Genomic DNA, 19,937 nt, shown 5'->3' with positions numbered 1-19,937 from the left:
GGACAGATCCGAGATCCCCAGAGTTTTCTCAAGTGCAGTTGTACTGTCTGGCTGTTTTTTAAAAATTGCTTTATAAGGAAGCAGACATACAATTGCTTGCTGAGACAGAGAAACATCTAATTATTGGAAAGTGTATCTAAAAAAATAACAACAGGCATAGCCTGCCTCCTGTTGGTCAAAGTAGATCATTACTCAGCATAGAATGACAATAGAGAATTGTAAGAATCACTATGTAGATAAAAAGGAAATGAAATAAATATGGCAATGTGACCATCTGAACTTTCTTCATTTTGGTCCATATGCAATTTACATGAAAGCTGCGTTTTTTACTTGTCTTGCAACAATTCCCTTTATTAAAATAATTTTGCTAAATCACAAGAACATGTTATAATTATTTAAAATATCAAATTAACAACTAATTGACGTGATAAAGCACATATTTAATCTGCATTTCAAAACTACTATCCAGCCTATTCCTATATATCCTCAGTCATTAGACAAGACATTAATTGTTTCAGTAGCTTTAAATAAATGATTATAAAGTTGCTTTCTCTTTCACTACTCCAAAGTGCTTGGAATGTAAAACAAATTCTGTTGCATCACAGCCAACTCTTAATGCTTCAATACTAACCTGCTAAGATGGGACTCATATGATGCAAATACAACTCAATGGAACATAAGAAAGTAATACCAATGCCAATTTGTTCTCAACAACTCATGTTTAACTAAATGCCTAAAGTGTTAGGGATTGCATCTATTAATCACTGTGGTGTAAAGACATGCATGAGAGACTAGGGTTGGGAAGCCCATCAATCAGCTGCGCAATAAATTAGTTTTAGACTTAAAATCAACTAATCAGTGCTAAAAGCTAATGCAGATGGCAACCATATATATAACGAGACTTTTTACAGAAAACGGATTCACAGTATTTCTAATGAACATTCCCCAGTAGTCATAATAAAACATACAGAAACCATTTTAATTACCCTCCATAACTGGTTGCATACAAACCCTACCCCCCCGCCCACAAAAACCCCAAACCCTAAACACTGTAACAGCAACATGTAGAAGTATGGTTTGTACTTGAATAAAAGGTGTGTGGGGGGTCATCTAATGAATAACTGGACATCAAAGAGTCAACAATTGTAAGGAACCAAGCAAGTCTTTCATCCAGGACAGAGCTAAGAGTCATGTGAGGAGCCAACTGAAAGGTTAAGACCAGAAAGATACATGAGTTAACCATCCAATTTAATTAACAGAACTTTTCCTTTCTTCATACAACACTGTCATTGTGCTTTTATCACATACCAGAAATTCTATTTGGCCTAAGCATGCTAAAATTAGCAGCTGCAGCCCGTGATGCTTCTGATTATCTCTCCAAAGCCTATATTTGGGCTTTAGAGTTCATGCTTTAAGAAATACATTTCTGACAAGGGAACATTTCTTTAAGATATATTAGCATATCTAAAAGCAGCTGCATGGAACTTCTACTATAAATCATCAATGACTTTACCCATTAATTTTGGCTACAAAAGAAAGATAATGCTGCTTTGGGATATTACAACAGAAACACCATTCAATCAAAATTATAATTTTAAAAGAGATTTTCATTTTTCATATGCTATTACACTAACCTAAAAAGCCAACTGAACAGCTCAAGGTTAATTTAAAAATATATAAACAATGGGCAACATAAGGGACTAGGTGTGGGAAAACACGATTTTCATTTTTCAAAATGAGCTCACCTATACCTATCAGATGGATCTAGCCTGTGCTGTGTGTCACAGTATCAAACTAGGGACAACCTGTAAATGAACACTCTGAGGATTATTTTAAATATAAAGGAAAAGACAGTAATTATGAAGACTACAACAACTCTACAGGAACACGATAAAGCAAATACACTATATTTTGGGCCAGTAGCTATTAAAATTAGATATTCCAGATACATTTAATATAGAGCAAAACAAATTGTGTAAAATCCAGCCTCTCTAGAGTAATGATCAACAGTTCTGATTGCAAAAATTTATGCAAAGTTCTGATTGCACATATTTAAGATTCACACTGGAGTCATGAACCAATGACGTGGCCATAAAAATAATTTCTGCCTCAGATGCCACAATCAGAACTTTAAATCATCAATAAAAGCAGCAAACATATCAACAGCTTATAATCATTATAAGCTCCCTAGGGCCATGTCCAAGCAAAGAATTTCCCCTAGCTTCCACCACAGTTTAGCCGAAACTCCTTAAGGACCTACCTCTATCTGGGAAATGAATACAAGATTGTGCCACCATCTAACCTTGAAATAAAAACAATCACTTTTTAAAGTTAACTTCATGCTTTCCACTGATTACAGTTCACTCTGCTTCCTGATTTATTAGAGAAAGAAGCAGCTGTAAAATGGCATCATAAAGTATAGGGAAAATATAAGGAATGTTTCAGAAAATATTTTCTCCCCAAACCTCCCTTTCATCCCTGAAGTTTTTATGGGTAAAAACTGGGTACAGTTCTGGTAAAAATCTGAAATTATAAAAAGGTTCAGATCATATTTTCCTATCACCACTATAAAGCTCGTACGAAAGGCCAAGCAGGAACTCATTTGCATATTAGGCCACACCCCCTGATGGCACTATTATTTTACTCAGGCTTTTTAAAAGAAAAGGCCCAGCAGGAACTCATTTGTATATTAGGCCATACCCCGACACCAAGCCAGCTGGAACTGCGTTTCTGCTAAATAAAAACCCGTTTAAGACCCAACAATATGGTTTGGCCTTTCAATTTTATTTTCCTGCTCTAGTCTAGTCTATTTTGCCCTCTCTGCAAAGTGTCTCTTTGCACATTTATATACAGAGCAACAAGTTTGACTTCTCCAAGTTACATAACACCTTCTGAAAAGTACAAATGCGAATAATTGTACCTCATTCACTTCCATGCTACTAGAAGGTAGATTTGTTACAGATGGTGTGGAGGTGGGAGAATAAGGGTGTGAGACCACGGCATGGTACAAACAACTATCATATCATACCTGACAGCCAGGATTGAGATCCATCTTTCTTCGGAGGAATTTCTCAACATGTCCAATAGTTGCCTCTCCTGAAACCCGTACAAACTTCTTTTCCAGTGGCTACAGAAAGAAGGCAGCAAATTTTATGCTGTTATCAAAATGCAGAATAAATTTGAAAACAGTATTTTTTGGACTCTACTTTTATTAAAAAAACATACTCATCAATATGGGAACTATGACAACTGAAGATGGAAAAAAACATTCAAAATACATACAGCAGCACTGTCTTCTTGCCTTGCACAGTAAGAGCAGCTCACATGGCTCACAGGCTGCAAAGCTCAGCTATTCCCCTCCCCCCACTACTATGGTCCCTTTGCATACATACTTGGGAATTATGGCAATGGGAAATATCACCAATAAAGAGTGAAGATGTATGTCTACACCTACTAAAGCTATTATTTCACATAGTTGCTTCATACAGTCCAGCAACTGCTGTATGTGGTCTGGTTGTGCTTTTGCCTTACTAATTTTTTTCAGCCATTAAAGCAGCCAAAAACCAAGAATTCAAAAGGGGGATTTAAAAAAAAACTGAAAAGGAGATTTAACTTTCCACCATATAACTACTGAAAATGCAACCACACTACTGGTGCTTGAGCCTTACCCTTGCAGGTTTTTAAAAAGTGGTTGTGTTTGGTGCAAATATTTGGTGAATATTTATTTATGACTCAATATGTGATATTCATGAGATTATATAATAGAATAGTTTTATGTATGAATTCTAATAAAATATACACACACTACTGCAAAAATACATTCCTTATTTTTTAATTTTTAAAATTTGTTCAATGACTATGAATACTTTAATTGTACATTGAAGATCCAATTTTTCAAAACAGGAAAAATGCATTGGGACCTTTGAACTACTTTCTCAACATAAGATTCTTTGCGCAGTTCTGAAATGCTATATTTTTTGCATATATTAAACTTGCATTACTACAGTCAATAATATTGGTTTATCATCAAAGAATTGATTCAGAGCTTCTTAAAATCACACAAAATGAAAAGTTCTCAAAGAATGTTTGTGCAATTCAAAAATTAAAAGTATGAAAAAGATGTGTGATGTTAGCTGATGCATAAAGTACTGATAATAAAAAGAAAGGTAAAGGGAGTAGCCTAGACTCCTCTAGAACCCCAGACTCTGACCAAATGTAGCCATTTCTCCTCCCCCTACCCAGTATAACTCCCACAGATGCCATTGGCTACCCTCTACAGAGTGTTCACCAGTGTTTTAAAGACGGAAGAGATCATTCAAGGACACATGAACCTCTTTCTTGACAAGGCAAGTTAGCATAAGAACAGTGATGCCAACAAGATGTATGTGCAAGCAGAAGAGTAAGTATAGGTGTGCTGTAGTAGCCTACACTATGCTTATGAATTTGCACACAGAATCATAGAGTTGGAAGGGATCTCCAGGGTCATCTAGTCCAACACTCTGCACAATGTACAAGTATCTCCCCCTCCCCCACATACATTCCCCAGTGACCCCTGTTCCATGCCCAGAAGGTGGCAAAAATCTCCAGACTCCCTTGCAAAACTGGCCTGGAGAAAAATTTCTGACTTACCCCAAAGCGTCAATCAGCATTTCCATGGGTGTATAAGAAAGGGCCACAAGAACTAAGAACTGATGCAACCCTTCCCACTCTCCTTTGCATGATCAGCCTAATTCACAGATTCAGCATTCCTGCCAGATGGCCATCTAGCCTCTGCTTAAAAACCTCCAAGGAAGGAGAGCCCACCACTTCCCAAGGAAGCTTGTTGCACTGAGGAACTGCTCTATCAGGAAGCTTTTCCCATTGTTTAGCTGGAAACTCTTCTGATTTAATTTCAATTTGTTAGTTCTGGTCCAACCTTCTGGGGCCACAGAAAACAACTCCGTGTTATGTACAATTCTGATGCTGAAGGGGAGCTGCCAGCTGCGGAGGTAGCAGAACAAACAGCTCAGCCATCCGACAGCACAGCTCCCGGTCCCTCAGAAGAAACTGACAGTTGGCTGCGGCCGCTCTCACTTTCTGCAGTTGAACAGCCACAAGCACAGAGCCCACCAACTCAACCCCCGAGACAGACTATGCCAGGATTGGGCCCTCAGACGCAGAGAGGTGAAGGCGAAGCGATATCTGAGTCCTGACTTCTAACCGGAGCCTGATCGTTTGCTAATTGGAAAAAGCTGCAGCAAGCTATGAAGCCCCCTGCTCTAGGCAGATTCCTTCGTGAAAGCAACGTGTTGAACTTTGCGACTGCCCTCACCCCATCTTGCTATGAAACCTGACCCTTGGCTTCTGGACCCCGGGCTTGAACAATTCAGCTTCCAGTTAGTGTTCTGGACATTGTTCTTTCCTGGCTTCTGACCTTGAACTGGCTTGAGACCCTGCACTTTGGGACTTGCTTTCCCTCTACTCTTCAGCTTATACCCTGTCTGGGACTGAGTCTCACTCCACCAGCACCCCAGAGCGTGACACTCTGCACTATCTTCTATATGACAGCCCTTCAAGTACTTGAAGATGGTAGATCATATAACCTCTTAGTCATCTCCTCTCCAGGCTATACATACCCAGCTCCTTCAACTTTTCCTCATAGGACTTGGTCTCCAGAACTCTCATCATCTTCATTGACCTCCTCTGGACATGCTCCAACTTGTCTATACCCTTCTTAAATTGTGGTGCCCAAAACTGAACACAATACTCTAAGTGAGGTCTAACCAGAGCAGAATAAAGCAATACCATCACTTCACATGATCTGGACACTATACATCTGTTGAATCAGCCCAAAATTGAATTTGTCTTTTTAGCCACCGCATCACAATGCTGACTCATGTTCAGTGAATGGTCCACTAAGACGCGTAGATTATTTTCGCACATACTACTGCCAAGACAATTCTCTAATGCATTGGATTTTTCCTCCCTAAATGCAAAACTTTACATTTATCCCTGTTAAAATTCATTTTGTTTTAGCGCAGTTTTCCAGCCTGTCAAGATTACCTTGTAAACTGTCTGTCTTTTACTATATTTGTGACCCCTCCCAATTTTGTATAATCTGCAAATTAAATACACAATTCCTCTATTCCTTCATCCAAGTCGTTTATGAAGATTTTGAACAGAATGGGTCCCAGGACAGCTCCTTGAGGCACTCCTCTCCAAGAGGATGAGGAACTATTCACAAACACCCTTTGGGTGCAATCTGTCAGCCAGTTATAGATCCACCTAACAGTTAACAGGATCCAAACCACATTTTAACAACTTGTCAGCAAGAATAGCATGTGAAATTTTATCAATAGCCTTACTGAAACAATTTTATCAATAGCCTTACAGTGTCTACAGCAGAGGTCCCCAAACACCCCCTTTTCAGAAAAAAAAATTACTCAGCGACCCCCCTGAGTGCTCCTAAGGGAGGGATATTCTTTGCGCACAGATGATGTTATCATCAGGCCAGCCAGCAGACAAGCCCAGAGTTCCAGGCGGCACATACAAGTGCTGCTGCACCGCCACTTTCCTTCAAAGGGCAAATATTGTCTATGCTTGTTGGAGGCTTCAAAAGAAGCCTCTGCTGCCTGCTGCTTTCAGGCTGAAAGTGGCTGGGCGAGCGGCACCTTCCCATTGCGCTTGTCAGCTCTTCGGAGGCTTCCTTGGAAGCCTCTGACAAGCGCAGGCAACGTTTGCCCTGCGAAGAAAAGCAGTGGCACCCAGGGCTCTTGGCCTGCCTGCTGGCTGGTGCCATCGTACCACATGGGAAGGGGGACTAAGGGGGCATCCAGCAGTGCCCTTGGCAGGGTGGCACCCTAGGCAATCGCCTACCCCACCTACTCCCATGCACTGGCCCAGCAGAAGACACTCTGTGTCTGGGGCATTGCAGTTGACTGAAATCAACAGAAGCAACCACCTGGTAACCAGAGGACTGTAAGAAGCTTGAGGCTCTGCAGAAAACCTTGTGAGGAGAAACCTACAGCTTGGAACTCTTCAGAGAAGTTTGTGTAATTGTCTCAGTGCTTCCACTGTCATGACTTGAACTGTATTGCTGAGACAGAAAATGCAAGCAATCTTGAGAAGCTGCTAGCTGTAGCAAGTATTGGCTAGGATAGACTAATAAGATTTTTTGTTTCTGGGTTTCTTGTTTGTCTGTACACCTTTATTTTTTAATTCTGTATTGTAAATAAACTGCATCCATCTTATATTTTAATTGGAAGGAGTTCTGATCCTCATTACTAGTCTAATTGGGTGAACTCGCACTAAGTAGCAGACAAAAAGGAACCCTCTATTTCTGATAATTGGAATTTTTCTCTAAATTAAAAATTCTGGACCTCTCCCAGAACATGATGTTTTGACACCTCCCACCTCTTCTCTTCTCCCATTATGTTTCCATCGCCCCCTTATTTTTATTCACCACCCCCCAATTGCACCCAAGGCTACTACCGGCCCCCAGGATCATTCCAGCACTCCCCAGGGGGCAATATTGCCCCCTTTGGGAAAAAGTGGTCTACAGTATTCCCCTGATCCAGCAAGGCAGTAACTTTGTCAAAAAAAGGAAATCAGGTTAGCCTGGCATATTCCAAGATAACAACTTGTTTTCAAAGTGCTAACATTTTAATTATGCATAATATTCAAAGTGAAACATAGGTAGATAAATTTAGTAACATCCACACCTTAAAATTCCCTGAGAGATCATTAGCTCTGAAAGAAAAAAAGAATTAACACAATCAATACCTCTTGAACTACATGTGTTTATATGCTTGAATTGCTATATCAACACAATGTCATTTTCACTTTCATACACAAAGTATTCACATACATATACATATTTTGCTCACCAGCACTTTGGATTGTGCTTGAGAACAAACTGGCAGGTAATGGAATTGAAAGAGTACTGTTGTTACCTACTGTAAGCCTAGGTGCTTACAGAGACAAACAACAAACCCAAAATCAACTGCAGGTGTTAAATGGGTATCTTTAAAGACAATCCCAAGCAAACTGCAATATTGGATTCCAGAAGTTATCAAGGCACAGATTAAAACAATTATACTCATCTTCTAAGAGAGGGTAGAATCAGTGAAGAATTGGATGAGGAAAATGGGTTTGTTGGAAATGTATGACCCCATCAAGGACAGTGAAATCTTACTTCTCCTAGGGGAATGAGGCCACTAATGACTATCATTTCTGTTTCATTCAGATAAAGTATCATTTTGTTAATCTTCATCCAGCCTGTTATAGCATTTAAGTACTGCTTCACAGCCACAACAGCTGTTCTTGCTCAGTTGGGAATGACAAATATCATGGGTCTCATTAACATACTGATGACACCATTCTCATGCTTGGGATGATCTCATTCATGTACATTTCAAATTAGTGACAGAAAATATCCAAAACAGTCTTCAGAGAAATTATGAGACATCTTTAAAAGGCAAGCCACTTTTAGTGTAACAGAAAAGCAGCTCCTTGTAGATACTAGATACTAACAGTACAATACTTATAATTACACTTAGGGCTTAGAAAAATATAACTCTCTTTAGGATTAGACAGTATTACACTGGGGAAATTACAAAAATAGCTGCTTTTATACTGTGATAGGAACAAATACCTTCATTATTGTGTAATGTAAACTGATCATCTTAGTTTAGGCTTCAACATTAAATATTAAATAATTGGTTTGATTTCTGTAGAACTAGATATGCAGTTTCAAGCGTTATAACCATGAACTCTATATGAACAGTGCAATCCTATGCAGAGTTATCCTACTCTAAACAGATACATTTCAGTGGGTTTAGAGCAGAATAATTCTGCACAGGACTGCACTCCTAGATCTCTATATCTCTAAAATATATAGCATTCAAGCTGGAGAGCTGAGCAGAATAATCATAACTGTTATCAAAAGCCAAAATATATTTCAGAGGACTGCTGTTTTATCTCAGAGATAGGGACACATGCACTTGCAGACAAGAATTTTATCTTTCAAAACGCCTGAATTCTAGTGCTTTATCTATATGCATGCCTGAATGATGAACAGAGGAGCTGGAAAAATCTATGTCATCTAAAAGAACGTGACCACAATTTCCCATTTAGGAGTCTCCAACTTCTTTCTGTTATTGCAGAAAGTATCTAACCACTGTAAAATTTTCGAGTGATGTAGAATCAGATAATACAAAATTCCACTTACTCTTTTATATTCATTGGGCATTCTTTAGACAAGTGCTTGTGTAAAAGATGCACATGTTCATAATAAGTTGTGCAAATACCACAGTTTTTGTAAACATATTAAATATTTTTATGGTCTAGTAGGGTTTTTTCCTCCATTAGACTAGATCCCATAGATCTATTCCACTAATAGATAATGGTGTTTTCCTCCAGCATAATACAATAGGGTTTTTCACTGGCTGAAGAAGATTTTGTGCTGAAGCAGGCTCCATGCATTGAAGGAAAGCACTGCTGTTGACAAAACAGATCCTTCCCATTATTCTGCAGTCAGCTCCCCATTCTTCGGGTGAAGGAATTCAGACTATTTTTGACACTAAAGGGGAAAGAAATCCTTAAAATATAAACACCCAGAGAACCTTAATTAGTTTATAATGCTGAGGAACAGGCATTTGGTTATCACATAAACTCCTACAAAATCCCATGTAAAATCATGGAATTACTCAATTCTGAATTTATAAAAAGATGTTAATTTCAACTCAATGACTGGATTAAAAATCAAATCATTTTTAAAAACAACATGGATTATATATACTCATATTAACAAAAAGAAACTGAACAGAGTACAAATCACTTCTAAGGTAATCAAAAGTATGACAGTCCTAAGGACGATTCCCCACAGCAATTTATTTTAAAAATCTCTGAATACATTTCCCCTCATAATGGACTCATTGTTTATTTTGTTAAATTTTACAGTTTCAACTTTTTTTAATGGATGCTCTGGATCAATAAACAGTTGTCACCTTTCCAGTGGTCGTTCACAACTAACCTATTAATGCCACTAAGCAAGAAGGGTAACTGCATTTATATTATTTGAAAATTACACTATGTCAAGTTACAAGATATCAATTTGTCATATAAACATACTATCAACCTGATAAACTGTTGTCATAAGCAGTTGCTGCCTTCAACTCCTGTCCTTAAATTAATAGGACTAACCTCAATCATTGTCCATATTACTATTTTTCTACTTAAAGATAATCTCTATACAGGCAAGCAAACATTTGTTGTGAAGCATATGAATAACATAACTTTTCATGTAATAAGTAAAATGATGTGCTAGGCACACAAATATCTGCTTAAAGATTTCATTTCAAAAATATGTGCTGTTTTGGAAGATCAAATAAACTTTTGATAACAATGACCAATGAATTAGATCCAGCAAATTGTTTCAGTAGATGGGAGAATTTCTGCCCACAGTGAGTCTTCTCCTCTCCCACCACAGGACCTCCAAGGATGGCAGTGAGTAGCATTTTAGAATGCAGTGGAAGGGGGGGTGTGCTACCATATACACACACAGAGCAAATGCAGCAAAGTTACAGGAAACCTTCACGTTTTGCAATATGGAAAGGCTGCCTATCAAGAACATGTGGAAATCTACAGCCTGCAAAGGCGTGTGTGTTTTTTAAAGAAGGTTCATGAGTTAAATTGCCTTTCAACCAATCTGTTAAAGAGAGCTAATAAATGAAAGTTAGGAAAGGAATCTCAAATGTTAGTGCTGAAGCAAGTTGTCTCTTGCTATTATCTGGATAACTGATCCTTTAAATTCTAAAGTACTTTAGCAATATACAGCTAATATATTATCCCATTTTTTGTCGTCCTTGAACTAGAGGACTAAAAGCATTGCAACTTAGATCCCCATCTTGCAAACTGCTCTTACAATCAAGAAATAAGTAAAACTGTAGCATGAATAACAGGGAATCAACATTTCAACAAGATGTGCAAAAGTCTTAGATCTGTATCTCATACCTTACATAAATTGGACAGACTCAGGCTACAGCAAGCTTCTAGTTAGGGCATACATAGGCTGGCATAGTGGATAAAGTGATGGGATTGTCCTGGGAATATCTAGGCTCAAATTCCCACTCAGTAAAAAAGCTCTCTGGGCTCCTGCTTAATCACTGTATCTCAGCCTAATGTACTGCTGTCATGAGCCCTGAGGAGGGGGAGCTGGAAGGGTTAACAGACCAGGAAGAACCAACAGCTGGGCCGTCAATCACACCCTCCACATTCCAGGCACCCACACCATGAACGTAGGTACATCTTTGACAGACACTGACAGAAAACAGATGCGCCACACGCCAATGCTTCAGATCTCTTAGCCCTGATTACTAGGGGAACTATGGCCACCCAGAAAGTAGGCTGATTGATATGCCCATATAACTCACGCCTGGAACTTGGCAACCTTGTGGAAGCAACAAGTTGATTCCCTGGCTTGCACCTACACTCCTTCCTGATTCCAGTTCCTGACCGGTTTGAATTCCTTGGCACTCTGACCTTTTGGCTTTGGACACTGACTTCTCCTTCTGGTTTGCAATTTTGCTGTGGTTACTCGGCTCCTGACTGACTCCTTGAACTTTGACTTCAGACCGGCTTTAGACTCTCTCCTGCCTGCACCCTGAGACATGACAACTGCACAGATTTACCACACAGTGTGATAATCCACACCTTTCTGACATCCTTGGAGGAAAGGTGGAATATTAATGTGGATATTTAAAATGGGTGTTTTGCATTTAACAGTGGAAAACAATCATGTCATTACATTTCCATAAAGATTCTTATTGTTACAGAGCTGAACATCTTCAGAAAACACCAACATCAGTTTTAGCGAACGGGTATTTTTAGAATACCTACTCATGTACTTGTTGATGAAATCATATGGTTCTCTACAGACAGAATACTCATGCACACTTTTTGTAAGAAAAGTTAGATGTAAGTATATTGGAATCTGGCTTCCTAAGAATTCATTCCCAAACAAGACTGCAGAAATAACAGACTGTTTCAAAGTAAGTAAAACAGTGTTTGCACATAATTCCAAAACTGCAGGATCTCTTCCCTAGTGGAATTCCTTTTTCTCCCTAAAAACAAAGGGCAATTTTAGGTGTCGATTTTTCCTACACAAAAACATTTTTCCTACACAAAAACATTAATAAAATGTATCAACATTTTGAGCAGATGCAAGTGTAATGACATGAGATTTTTTTTTCCAGTGTATGTATACATGTTTGAAACTTCTACTTGCCATGGTTAACAGGTTATAAAGTTTTGTTTCACTCACCCAATAAATTCCAGGAGTAGCGACATGTCAAGTTCTGGGGGGATACGGAACACTGAGCCTACAACTTTGCGAGGTCTCCCCCTGGCTACAGCAACTGGCTGTGGCACAGCTAAGATATAAAAAGAGGAACAATAAAAACAAAGAATCTATATATCACAGTGCGAAATAACAAGCAGTATAGTGCTGTAACATGCTTCAAGAATGTCACTCCAAGAGTCACTTTTTAAAAAGGGCTATATTGCTACATTATGGTAAGGAATTATTTTGTCACAAATTTAAGCCAATTCTCTGTCTTTCTACCTTCACTCTTCCCACTCCATAGCTGCTCACCAGCTCTCAAGGGTATTTATCTGGGGTCCCCAAAAGCTACCTGCCCTGTGGTGAAGGAAATAGTGGGGGTTCTCAGTGTGATAAGAAATCATCTTCTTCCTAGGTCTCTCATGTCATGCCGGACTTTTGAGCACATAGATGCCTGCTCCAAAGGTCAATGCAGGAGTGAACAGGCTATAATAAATGTAATAACTCTGTATTTTGTTTTATTGTTTTATCGTTTGCTGTGAGCCGCCCTGAGCCATTTTATGGGAAGGGCGGGGTATAAGTTATAGAATAAATAAATAAATAAATAATAAGCACCATATACTAAGGGAAAACACCTTCACCTGGCATCTAAAACTCAAAAGATTAGGGAAAGAGTTCTATTGATCACAGAATCACAGAGTTGGAAGGGGCCAAACAGGCCATCTAGTCCAACCCCATGCTCAATTCAGGATCAGCTTAAAGAATCCCTGACAAGTGTTTGTCCAGCTGCTGTTTAAAGACTGCCAGTGAGGGGGAGCTCACCACCTCCATAGGTAGATGATTCCACTGTTGAACAACTCTTACTGTAAAAAAGTCTCTCTTAATATCAAGCTGATACCTTCCCCCCCTTAATTTAAACCCATTATTATGAGTCCTATCCTCTGCTACCAACAGGAACAGCTCCCTGCCCTTGTCTAAGTGACAGCCCTTCAAAGACTTAAAGACAGTAATCATGTCCCCCCTAAATTTCCTCTTCTCCAGCCTGAACATTCTCAAGTCCCTCAGTCTTTCCTTATAGGGCTTGGTCTCCAGACCCCTGATCATCCTTGTTGCTCTCCTCAGCACCCACTCCATTCCAACTGCATCCTTCTTGAAGTGAGGCCTCCAGAAGTGCATACAATACTCCAGGTGTGGCCTGACCAATGCAATGTACAGCAGGACTATGAGTTCTTGCAATTTGGATGTTATGCCTCTGTAGATACACCCCAAGATCGCATTATACTTTTTTGTCGCTGCATCACACTGGCTGCTCATAGAAAAGCCCTGAACCTTACAGTTTTGTTACTGTGATGTATAGAGATGGGTATGAACGGGCTCACAAACTAAAGTTTGAGAAAAATTTTGGCACATCAACTGGGATGAACTGAACTTTGTGGCAGGTCAACTGGGATGAACTTTCAAGCTGTTTGTGATAGTTTGTGAATGGATACATTTCCAGACAGACTGTCTCCACACAAATCAAAAGATTTACCAAACATCAAAGCAACAGGTTTCCAAAGCAAATGCAAAGCACAGGTTCCCTGTGCATCTGGTATGTGTAGCTTACGCTTTTGAACCCAGGTGCCACTAGACTTAAATCTTTTGAACCGGCACCTGACATTTCCATCGTCTTCAGGGAGGGGGGGGGGCAAAACTTGGACACCTTTTCCAGTCCAATCTGGAGCTGTAATTTGGGGAGCTGTAATTTGAACCCTTTAAATCTAATCCTCACCAAACTTGGAGGGCAGGCAGAGGAGAGGCAGCTGGAGATCTCCTGTGGGCCTGGTGACTCTAGCATGTAGAAGGGTTGTTCTACCACATAACATGACAGTTTGTGCTTCACAAACCAGGCGCACCATGAACTGAACCACATTTTCCTGGTTCATGCCCATCCCTAATAATGTAGAATTTAAATCACAGAGTTTAATGAAAGAAAAGTGGAGGGGGGGGGAGAGAAGAGAGATGCTGGGAGTCCCCTAATTAGAGTTACTAGCTTTTTGTAAACAAATGTGATTATCAAGCACATGGGGCCAGATTGGGGCTGTAGTTGCACTGCATGGAGGATTTTTTTTTTTTAAAATATCCCTTGAAATGTTTTCCCTAACTGAAACAGAACCCAGATGCTGCTATTTGCCTCAATGGAAAAGCCTACAGTATTTGAAACCATATGGTTGCTCTCCAGGAGGACTACTGCAGGTGGGGAACATGGCACCCTACCCCAGTCTTCACACACCTAAAAATGCATTTTTAAAGAGCTTGGAGTGCCAGTCATGGAAGTTCCAGGATCTTGTCTGGTTTGACCTCAAGTAGTGGTGCTATGCCAGCGGCTTAAAGGTATTAACCAATAAACTTGAGCCCTGATACTGAGAACCTTATCATCATGCATAGATCTTTCTGTTCTAAAGTAATTCTATTTAATAGGCTCCCATATTGCTTCAGGACACAGGATACTCTAGGAAGTAAAATAAGCTGCTTTTATACCTATGAATAAAGTCACCAACCAAGACATTCTCCTAACAGCTTGCCAACTCTACATTTCTTTTGCAGATGGCAAATCTCACAAAATTATTTGTGCTTTTACAGCACCTTTAATCAAATAATCTTTATGTTAGTTAATTAATAGTGTTCTTGTATGACAAAGGAATATATTTTCAACCTCAGAAACAAAAAAAGTTTAAACAGCTACAATGAAGTATTACAGTCTGCTCTGTCAATCACCAATTGTACTGCTAATTACCATAGCAACTATAATATCCAACAGAAGCAGAAACAACTACCATGCTTTGCTCACAAATATATCTTTGGCATCCAGCTAAGAACAAAATAAGGTAAGTGCTGCAACTTACCAGGTTTGGGTATTTCAAGACCTCTCTCCCTGTAGAAATCATGCATTTGCTTTTTCTCCCCTATATAGCAAATATGATACATACAGACATGTAGTGACTTGGGTTTGAAATGCATACTTGTTGAATTCAAAGTATCACAAATGCCCTTCTGAAATATTGCACTCAGGAGTCTAAAGACCCCCAGGAACAGCACTTTGTGCAATGGAGAAATCAGTGAAAAATTTTGTTTAATTGGCATAATTCCTTTTCTAATGGTGAAAAGAAGGTTCTCAATCCATCATGGTCACTCACTTTTATCAATCACCCTCACTATTGGTGCTTCTTAAAGATTTAAGTTTTCAATCACACAACAGTTTCACACTGAACTTGCAGTTCACTGCTTTCTGCTCTTATATACTATCTGGATTATTCCCACTACTTTTGATTAAAACATTTAAACTGTAATTGTGAGTACATTGTCATGCAAATGATAGCAGCAGTATCTGTCAACAAATTCAGTCAGAACTTGAAGGGACAAAATAACAATATGATTATGGAAAGAGCTTTGAACAAATCTAGAACTGAAATGCAATCTTAAACATTAAAAAAACCTAAACTTTGTGATTCAAATATATTATACACATGCATGACTATTTGAACATTTTTAATTATAGCCTCTGCTTCTAACATTTATTATTTTAAAACTTTTCCTGGTTTTGGCAAAGTAAAGGGGTAGGAAAGGTTACAGAGGCTATGGGGACTGCAAAGCCAGTGGTCACTAAATTATGGGCTGGGTGAAAAGAAGGGTGAGGAGGAGGAAGTGAACTATGTGGAGCTGTGTGGGTCAACAAATCCATACTTTCTGGGAACTGGGATTTTAAACCCTTATGTCATCTGGGATTTCTTCAGCCATTGCCCACAGATTTCCATTCTTCTCTCTACAACCATAAGGTCTACAAAATTGTTTTCTTTTACCATGAAATAAAGGATTCTCATATTGTTGTAATCTGTACAATATGGCAGGGTTTGGGCTTCTGGAGTAACATTACAGAAAAAGAAAACATACATGTCCCCTTGTCCCCTTAAGAAATGGTAATTCAGAGTATTGTTGAACACAGTAATTATCTGCATTACAGCTCATGTATGCTCTAGTTAAGCATATCTTTAGTCTAATAGCAAGAACCTCATACAAGACGACTTACTTTCCTCCAAGTTGACTACTAATTTATATACTATGTCTTGCAACTGTCGATCCAGCCTATAAAAGAAAGAAAATAAATCATTTACTATCAGTCACATGCTGCAGCATTAAATTAGTGAAGTATGGCCACAAAATGCAATAGATTAGAAACTACTTTCAGTTATAACAGACTGTTGGGCAAGTTTCTTGTTCTTTTCAACCAAAATATATGAGTCAACTTCTGGGGAGTATATAGGTTCTAACCAAAGATCAAAAGTAATTTTACTATCAAACTTTTAATAACAGTGGATTGATACCTAGATGGAAAGATATACCAGAGGAATTTCAAGCATAATGGAACAAAATGTATGTCTGGATCTGCAGCACATCTTTGTTCTTTTATGACAATGGAAACAGATAATTTTTGAATGGTCTGCTAGACTTTTTGTTGGAAGCAGATATTTCCTTCCATTTGTATGAAATATACTTTCAGTTCTAATACTTAAAACTAGCACAGGGACACTTGTTTTTTAAATCATTTTTTTTTCTTTGCAGGCAAACTAAATAGAAAACAACAACCCAAATACATTACCTTATATTATATAGCGGCTGTGTCTGATGCACTACAATGTTGCATTTTGGACATCTATTACTGTAGTAAAAATGTCTTACAATGCAGCTCTTACAGACTGGAAAAAGAACAAAGTGGTAGTTACATGTTTATTATGAAGTATTACAAAAGCATCAGAAAGTGTAGTACAGGCTGCCTAGAATGGAAAGCACAACAGAAAGGTGACCCTTAAGTAAAACTAATGCTGGGTTCAGACTTACAGTGAATTCTAAAACTGCACTCATGGAAAAGAACTCTTAAAAACAGCATTCCACAGCCTGCAAGCAATATATTACCAACAAGCAGCAGGACATTCAATTCAACTTCCCTCCCTCACAGATAAGATTTTCCCTCCTTTTTTATTTGTCCCCTCGCTGACTGAGAAGCCCTGATAACGTGTTTATTGTTCCCTTCTTAAACCTTGTTTGTCGATTTGCTCAAACCAGGTATTTGAGGGAAAGGGATAAGTCCACCCTTTAACTTAAACCTTTGAAAATGCACTAGAGACACTTTTAAAAGTCAAAAATAACAAATGGTTTTTATGTAACAGCCATGAGTCAGGTGAAATTACCATGAGCACAGACTTTTGCTCTTAAACATCAGGCGAATTAGAGGTTCTTAATTCATTCACGGTTACTTAGAACTTTAAATTGAGAGGCTTTTGTTCCAGTGTTTTCCCAAACACTCAACTACTCTTTGTTTGTATAACTGCTAACTCTTTTGATGCCCAGAAGGCTGGTACCCTGTTCCCAGTACCCAAACCCCTTCTCTTTGGAACACCAGTACTCTTTTTGAGTTTTGACTGACTTTTAAGGTCTCTACCTGCTTGACTGGGTAGGCAATTTTCTCCCTTTGGGCTGAATGGGAATCTTCTCTCTTCCTTGGCAAATTATCCCCAGTGCTCCTGTGTTCAAACTGCTCATAGCTACTGCTGAATTCAGACTGCATTCAGTCACAGCTAAAATCTGACTCGGTCAGCACTAAACCCTTTTTCTCACAGGGCTATCCAAAGACAGTCTCAGTACATGTCTCTTCACAGTAAAAGTAAGACTCTGAATCTGATTTTTCCTCAGCACCCAGCTCTCTCAATACTTTTTTTTCTACTCAGCTGATGCCAACCAATTAGATTGCTCAGAGCAGCCTGCCACTCAAAGCTTTCTGGAGCACTGTGAAGAATCAACCCTTCACAGTCTTTTAGTTGTTGGTACACAGTCTTCACAGTCTTTTAGTTGTTTTCTTCCTTTTAAGAAAATATTATATATTATCCTGATGCTGATTAAGCTATTACAGTCATCTTGATAATTTTTCAAAATGTAATTTCCCCACAAATATGAAATTGTTTCTTTTGAAAAGGAAAGTAAAACTTACATGTATGAAGACACTCTGTGATAGTTGTGGCATCTATGAAATACCCCTTGCAGATGGAACACATTATGTACGGTGTCAGTTCAGAAAGATTAATCATACGCTGTAAGTGAACAAGATACTTGTGTCAGCTTTTTTAAAGGTTTGCATGCTACTTACACAACAGATATTTCAAAAGGGAAAAAAATGCAGTTGTATATAGATCTTCTTTCCCCTGAAGAACTGGTCTCTACAAGAATAGAACTTTTTTTTTAAAAAAAATAAAGCTATAAGTATAGGCAGAAAGCACCACTTTCTCTGTCTACTTTAGAGGTATATATGACATATCATATATGACAGTTCTATGCACAGTTTGCAGGGACATACTTTCCAGGTGCAATTTCTGTACTGAACATGACAGGAAGCACTGATCTAGGATGGTCCCATCTCCAGCACACATGGCATACTAGAGGCACAATGGACATCTAGAGTACATACACAAAACAGTGCTTGCTGACAAATGTCATCTTGCTAGTCCTCTCCCACTCTGTTCAAAATACACTAATGGATTTAACTTATTTGGAAATGGAGAGCTTGTTTTGCTAGCATCATACCAAGATACAGTGAAAATGGTACAATGTCAACACTGAAATATTTATGACTCTTTCCCCCACTGCAACACCAAAAGGCTTAAAACAACACATTGACATTGTGAATGCCACTGCAATGCATGCCCTGGCAACATCCAGGCTACTCTACTGTGATGTGTTCTGTGTGGAAAAAATGATTGGAAGATAAAATTAGTACAGAATGCTGAATGAAGAGACAGAGACCTTATCACTCTAATCCACCAACAATAGCTCCCAATTTACTTCTGAGGTGCTGCTTCTGAGGTTTACTTCAAGGTGCTGCTATTGACCTTTAAAACCCTATACAGCTTTTCTCTCCTTATAATTTGGTGTTCCCTCCTATCTTCTGAACTTGCTTCCTTCTCACTCCCTTTACTTTTCTATTTCTTTTCCTTTAAATTTTGCTTTCTTTTGGGGCTTGGGATGGCACAGGATGCTGTTTTTTAAAAATAATTTTCTATCTAATCAGCAAAGACAATAACTTCTGCTGTTTCACTTTTCTGCTGATTATATACTTAAGTCTTTATGGGAAATAGTACCATTATAAATCTTTTGATCATTTAGATCATTGACTTCTCAATGTCTTATTTTTGCATGTGTTTCACAGGTCCTGTATGTTATTTATATATTTCCATTTATTTTAAGAACATAAGAGAAGCCATGTTGGATGAGGCCAATGGCCCATCCAGTCCAACACTGTGTCACACAGTGGCCAAAATTTTTTTATTTATATATATATACACACACATACACACACACTGTGGCTAATAGCCACTGATGGACCTCTGCTCCATATTTTTAGCTAAACCCCTCTTGAAGGTGGCCATGCTTGTGGCCGCCACCACCTCCTGTGGCAGTGAAATCCACATGTTAATCACCCTTTGGGTGAAGAAGTACTTCCTTTTATCCGTTTTAACCTGTCTGCTCAGCAATTTCATCGAATGCCCACGAGTTCTTGTATTGTGAGAAAGGGAGAAAAGTACTTCTTTCT

The 19,937-nt window shown here is 38.8% G+C and overlaps 1 protein-coding gene across 1 annotated transcript in view; it reads right to left on the bottom strand.

The window, feature by feature from the left end:
• The window catches only part of PCGF6 (polycomb group ring finger 6), a 35,791-nt gene that overhangs the window by 14,371 nt on the left and 1,483 nt on the right, over window positions 1–19,937 (bottom strand). Inside the window, exons 2-8 of the mRNA XM_060241725.1 lie at window positions 18,342–18,441; window positions 16,956–17,052; window positions 16,386–16,441; window positions 15,205–15,264; window positions 12,302–12,410; window positions 7,701–7,728; window positions 3,029–3,127 (exon numbers count right to left, since the gene is read on the bottom strand). Coding sequence (XP_060097708.1) covers window positions 3,029–3,127; window positions 7,701–7,728; window positions 12,302–12,410; window positions 15,205–15,264; window positions 16,386–16,441; window positions 16,956–17,052; window positions 18,342–18,441 — 549 coding nt within the window. The remainder of the gene's footprint in view (window positions 1–3,028; window positions 3,128–7,700; window positions 7,729–12,301; window positions 12,411–15,204; window positions 15,265–16,385; window positions 16,442–16,955; window positions 17,053–18,341; window positions 18,442–19,937) is intronic.

Source organism: Heteronotia binoei, chromosome 6 (genome assembly GCF_032191835.1).
Source record: "Heteronotia binoei isolate CCM8104 ecotype False Entrance Well chromosome 6, APGP_CSIRO_Hbin_v1, whole genome shotgun sequence".
In the NCBI taxonomy this organism is placed as follows: Eukaryota; Metazoa; Chordata; class Lepidosauria; order Squamata; family Gekkonidae; genus Heteronotia; species Heteronotia binoei.
This window is presented reverse-complemented; position numbering and strand designations above follow the sequence as displayed.